Source organism: Musca vetustissima, unplaced genomic scaffold, assembly GCF_032173495.1.
Source record: "Musca vetustissima isolate MV318-11 ecotype Yass unplaced genomic scaffold, APGP_CSIRO_Mvet_v1 utg261158, whole genome shotgun sequence".
NCBI lineage: Eukaryota > Metazoa > Arthropoda > Insecta > Diptera > Muscidae > Musca > Musca vetustissima.
The window spans coordinates 1-6,265 of record NW_026873820.1 but is presented as its reverse complement, the minus strand read 5'-3'; the positions used below and the strand labels follow the sequence as shown (position 1 = coordinate 6,265).

Genomic DNA, 6,265 nt, shown 5'->3' with positions numbered 1-6,265 from the left:
GCCCTTTGAATTGACTTCTGTCAAAAAATATAAACTCATAAAGCACACAAAAATAAAAATTTTACCAATTTTTGTTTATTTAATATTTTTAAATTAATTATTTACAATTATATATTTAAATTATTTATTTCAATTTATATTTTATTATTTTTTAATTTAATATATTGTTAATAAAATATCGCATTTTATTCTTTACGTTTTTAGTTTTATTTTCGAAGAATGTTTACGAAGAACTGAATGACAAATGGACAAATATTGGGTTTATTCAGTTGTTGTTTTGAGTTAATTTTTGTTGTTGTAGTTGTTGTTGGTACATATCGAATGCCAATCAATCGATGAATCTATGGATTATTATTTTCACCGCAACACTGTATGCAATCCATGCAGTTATGCTACCTGTTGTTACCCTCCGTTTTCTTATTCATACTCATAGATGTCACCTGGAGCTTTTTTGGGGGGAAATTTGAAAAATAAATTACGATTATAAAAATTTTGTAGTTTTACTATTAGAATTATATATAAGTAAACAATCACAGAAAAAATATTATTATGTAGGTGAACTTATAATGTGAAAATTGAAAATAAGTTGGAAAAGGTGAAAATGAAAGATATAGATAGTGAGTATGGAATGGAAACTGTGTTGAACATCTATTAATATTAAAAAAAAATATATATTTAGAAAGGGTTAAGGAACATTAATCTGTTAACAAAGACTGATTTTTTTCTATAGAAACCACTAAGGAAAGTAGTAAAGTCGGACTGGGCCAACTATTTGAAACCCTTCACCACTTTGGGTATATTCAACATATATATCCTATATTCTGTCCAGACGTCGCACTATGTCGCGATTTCATATTAACAGCGGAGAAAAATAGAAGGAGTTATCGTAGGTGGATGAAATTTGGTACAAGTGCTTATTATTGGCCTAAAGAATAAGTGACAAAAAAATGAATTGATCGGACCAAGATTTTGTATACCTCCCATATAATGAGTCTTGACAATTTCACTCATTTGGCCTATAAGATCTTTAATTTCCAACCAAATTCAATGAAAATTGGAAATTTATATCTGCTTAGGTCCATAAAGCAACTGACAAAAAATTGAATAGAACGGACCAAGATTTGGTATACCTCCCATACAAAGGGTCTTGAAAAATTCCCTTTTTGGGCCTATAAAATCGTTAAAATTCAGCCAGATTCGATGAAAATTTACAGTTTACTTAACATTTGGACGAAGACAATAATAATTGCTGCAATTTATTTGTTGGTTTACGATTCATCAGAACGCTTACCATACAAATGACCATGAATAAGTAACTATATTCCTTAATAAGTAAATATCTTATACTATAAAATCGTTATATTCATGATTCACCACTATATTTGTATTGTTATTTTTATTAATAACAACATATTTCATTTTACCTCAGTTACTTACATACATTACTGATTTATCATTCATCAGATTTTCAGAACACACAATTCAAAAGCATCCATGTAAAAGCAATATCATCCGGTAACATTTTTTCCAATAAATTGCAAATTTCATGTAAAATATTGTATGGTTACTATATTCCGAATCAGTCCTTCTACTTCCCATTCGCCCTCAATAAATTCTTTAATGCTATGCATAACATATTCGATCCTTAACTTCTAACTATTTCTTGAATATGTCACTAAAAAACGTAAACAACTTTATTAGCCGTATTAGCAGTCAATAGACTGACGGTATAATAATTAAGGCCTAAGGCCTAAGAGATGTACGTTTAGTACATGATTGAGCGAAACTCAAATATATGAATTTTGCATGTAAAATCCAAATTTTGAGAATCTGTTCAATACATGTAAGCAACTATTGGTATTAAAAATCATCTCTCTCATCTATATCAGAATATAAAAATATGTGGTTTAATGGGAGATTTCAATATTGTTATCGAGAGTTTTTAGTTCATGCGCATGTGTTTTGTTTTAATTTTATAAAATAATTAATATAATGGTGTTATACTAAATTTTGATATTTACTGCTAGTAGCATCAATGAATACTAAATATTATCTATATTCTAAATGTCAATGAAAAAACGTTTTTCATGCTTATTGAGAAGCTTGGTGAATAATGCATGTGGCTTCGTAATAAACAATTGAAATTTTTTTAATTATGCAAAAAATTTCATTAATGACATAACTACTTATTTAAAACTGCATAAATATTAATATATGTATTTGTTTTCGTTTAACATCGAACCTTCATGTTTGTTCCTTGCATTTGTGTTGTGTGTGTAGACCTGAGTCTTTTATATTTTTTGTTTTTTTTTTTTCAAATTGTGAAAAATAACAATATTAAACATTATTAAGAATAACAAAAATAATTTCAATGTAAAGGAAACAGTGAATAAAAACTGTGTTAAGAAGTAGTAAACAGAGTGAGGAACAGCAGCAAGTACATTAAACCAAAAGCAGAAACAATTGTATTTTAGACATAGAAAGACATACAGCAGTACGATCTCAATTTATTATTTGAATTTTACGGTAATATTTTCAAATTCTTTAAAAACATATAATATGTTTCAGTAGTTCAAATATATCAATTTCGTATAAATCGAGTTCGTACTGGGGTTTTTCATGGGAGGAAAGGGTGATGACTGAATTGTGAACTCTTAGCTTACCTGTAACGAGCGTATGGTATCTAATAAAGCTTTTTTCTCTTCCAATAAAATTGTAATATCATCTTGAGCTGCTTTCAGATAGGAACGTAATACATCGTTTTCTTGTTTGGTTTTTTGTCTGGAAAAAATAAATAAAAATTAATACAAATTTTGAGCCTTGAAAAAACATTCTTTAAAATATCTTCGCCCTGGATGAACCTTGAAAAAGCATTCTTTAAAATATCTTCGCCCTGGATGAACCTTGAAAAAGCATTCTTTAAAATATCTACGCCCTGGATGAACCTTGAAAAACATTCTTTAAAATATCTAGGCCCTGGATGAACCTTGAAAAAGCATTCTTTAAAATATCTACGCCCTGAATGAACCTTGAAAAACATTCTTTAAAATATCTAGGCCCTGGATGAACCTTGAAAAAATATTCTTTAAAAAATCCACGCCTTGTTTGAGCCTTGAAAAAATATTCTTTAAAAAATCCACGCCTTGTTTGAGCCTTGAACAAATATTCCTTAAAAAATCCACGCCTTGTTTGAGCCTTGAAAAAATATTCCTTAAAAAATCCACGCTTTGTTTGAGCCTTGAAAAAATATTCTTTAAAAAATCCACGCCTTGTTTGAGCCTTGAAAAAATACTCTTCAAAAAATCTACATCTTGTTTGAGCCTTGAAAAAATATTCTTTAAAAAATCTACATCTTGTTGGAGCCTTGAAAAATTATTCTTTAAAAAATCTACGCCTTGTATAGGACTTCAAAAAATATTCTTTAAAAAATCTACGCCTTGTATAGGACCTCAAAAATAGTTTTTAAAAAATTTACGCCTTGTATAGGACCTCACAAATAGTCTTTAAAAAATCTACGCCTTGTATAGGACTTCAAAAAATATTCTTTAAAAAATCTACGCCTTGTATAGGACCTCAAAAATAGTTTTTAAAAAATTTACGCCTTGTATAGGACCTCACAAATAGTCTTTAAAAAATCTACGCCTTGTATAGGACCTCAAAAACAGTATTTAAAAAATCTACGCCTTGTATAGGACTTCAAAAATAGTCTTTAAAAAATCTATGCCTTGTATAGGACTTCAAAAACAGTCTTTAAAAAATCTACGCCTTGTATAGGACTTCAAAAATAGTTTTTAAAAAATCTACGCTTTGTATATGACTTCAAAAATAGTCTTTAAAAAATCTACGCCTTGTATAGGACCTCAAAAAAATTTTTTTAAAAATTCTACGCTTTGTATATGACTTCAAAAATAGTCTTTAAAAAATCTACGCCTTGTATAGGACCTCAAAAAATATTCTTTAAAAAATCTACGCCTTGTATAGGACCTCAAAAAATATTCTTTAAAAAATCTACGCCTTGTATAGGACCTCAAAATATATTCTTTAAAAAATCTACGCCTTGTATAGGACCTCAAAAAATATTCTTTAAAAAATCTACGCCTTGTATAGGACCTCAAAAAATATTCTTTAAAAAATCTACGCCTTGTATAGGACCTCAAAAAATATTCTTTAAAAAATCTACGCCTTGTTTAGGACCTCAAAAATAGTCTTTAAAAAATCTACGCCTTGTATAGGACCTCAAAAATAGTCTTTAAAAATGCTAAGCCTTGTTTGAGCCTCGAAAAAATATTCTTTACAAAATTTACGCGTTGTTTGAGCCTCAAAAAAATATTCTATAAAAAATTTACGCCTTATATAGGCCTCCAAAAAATATTCTTTACAAAATTTACGCCTTCTATAGGACTTCAAAGAATATACTTTACAAAATTTACGCCTTGTATAGGACCATATTCTTTCTTTAAAACATCTACGCCTTGCATTCCGTTCCCTCTATGTATACTCACCTATATGCATCCGAATTCTCCTTGGCCTGTTGCAATTGCCTCCTCAGGTTATCATTGTCCAATTTGATTTGTTGCATTACCAGTTGCAGTGAAATCAATTCTCGATCACGTTCTCTTTCACGTGGCGTTGGTTCAGGTGTTTTAAATAAAGCTGAGGTAAGCGGATAGTTTGCGGAACCGGGACCATTGAGGTTTGTTTCTATAAAAGAAGGGAGATAAATTAATTATAAGTATAGATAACATAAAGTGAGGGTTGTCAGATTTTTAAGGGGCTCTCCGCCCTGGACCAGGTTGAGGGAAGTTCTTCAGTGTATATTTTTTTGGTCGGTATATTCTCCTACCTATTGGTTGTATATGAAGTAAACCATTTTTATCACGTTTCAAATGCATGCGGCCAATGGCCAAATTAATGGGCACAGGTCCGGGTGAGGTAATATTAACAGGTGGACGATCCTCGATTAGATTAATGCGAACATTTTCCAATGACACCTGCAATTAAATTCAAATTAGAATCCATTCCAAGAAAAATTCCATTATTCATGACTCACATTCACTGGCAAAGGATTCGTTGAGATCACTTCATCTTCGGCTAAATCGGCCAAACCAATAACCGTACTCATCGACAAATCCAAAGAGACATCACTGACACGTATATCGGCACTGTGGGATACCAAACTGTTGAGAGGGAAAAAATAATTAAATAATAACATTTGAAACCCTTTCGAAAATATGACAGTTCCGGGCAGAGAAGACTCGATCAAGAATTAAAGTATAACTTTCATTATGAGTTATCACTAATTTCGATCCGACTTCACTGCCCTGTAATCTAGTTTAAAATCTTCAACTCACCTCTGAAAACTCTTCTTGTCATGGACATTGACGGCCACATCACTCAACGGCTTCATTGTCTCCTCCAAACGCAGCCGTATGCAGGGTGGTGCTTCTGGATTATAAGGAGCTAAATTCCATGCTTTACAACGGGCTCCAAACTTATTCTAAATTATAGGATGGTTGGTTGGTTTTTGTACATTTCGGAAAATGACACACACACACGTTGGGAAAAAATGGAATGGAAAAAGAAAATAAAAAACACATAAAAATTGATTCGGAAATTGAGGTATTATTTTTTGTGGTTATATATTTTGTTTAAAACTAGATTGCACACCTAAAGCTAGAAGCAAAGCAAATTAAAAAATTTAACTTTAATATGTTATATATTATAGACACCAAAAATGTATAATTACAACGAAAAAAGAAAGCAACAACAAATAATACACAAATGCACTGAAGAAGTTAGACCCCAATTCTGTACAAATGATCTATTTTCGGTCCATAGTATAGTGTTAAATTATATTTAAAGTTAAAAAACTAATTTTTTCCAATACCAACAGAGATCGCAGTTTTTATAATAATATTTTTCAAGATCCACCCGAAGCGTAGATTTTTTATAGAATAGTTTTTAAGGCCCATCCAAAGCGTGGATTTTTTAATGAATATTTTTTGAAAGTCCCTGCGAAGAGTGAATTTGTTAAAGCATATTTTTTCAAGGTCCCTGCGAATATATTTTTTCTGGAACCAAAAAAGCTCGATTTTTTAAATAATATATTTTAGTTAAAGAAATTGTGTGGATGTATAAAATTTTTTTTTTGAAGGTCCACTCATAGTGAGGATTTTTTTTTATTTTTGCAAAGTCCATTCAAGAATGTTTACTATTAACATATCTAATACACAGAGAAAAAAATATGAAACATACATAAGCAAAT

General features: G+C 30.3%; 1 protein-coding gene across 1 annotated transcript; it reads right to left on the bottom strand.

The window, feature by feature from the left end:
• Positions 1 to 338: 338 nt before the first annotated feature.
• LOC133328379 (bridge-like lipid transfer protein family member 3A) lies at positions 339 to 5,503 on the bottom strand. Its single transcript, XM_061536952.1, has 6 exons — positions 5,352 to 5,503; positions 5,051 to 5,177; positions 4,844 to 4,991; positions 4,503 to 4,701; positions 2,664 to 2,781; positions 339 to 446 (listed from the first exon to the last, which is right to left on the bottom strand). Exons 1-6 carry the CDS (start codon positions 5,405 to 5,407, stop codon positions 393 to 395), a joined length of 702 nt encoding a protein of 233 aa, XP_061392936.1. The 5' UTR covers positions 5,408 to 5,503; the 3' UTR covers positions 339 to 392.
• Between the last annotated feature and the right edge of the window lie 762 nt (positions 5,504 to 6,265).

Coding starts and splice junctions, on each gene's coding strand:
- LOC133328379 (XM_061536952.1), bottom strand. CDS start 5,407: ATGAAGCCGTTGAGTGATGTGGCCGTCAATGTCCATGACAAGAAGAGT. Junction 4,992..5,050: donor CGAATCCTTTGCCAGTGAAT/GTGAGTCATGAA, acceptor ATTTAATTGCAG/GTGTCATTGGAAAATGTTCG. Junction 447..2,663: donor ATACCATACGCTCGTTACAG/GTAAGCTAAGAG, acceptor CCCCCAAAAAAG/CTCCAGGTGACATCTATGAG.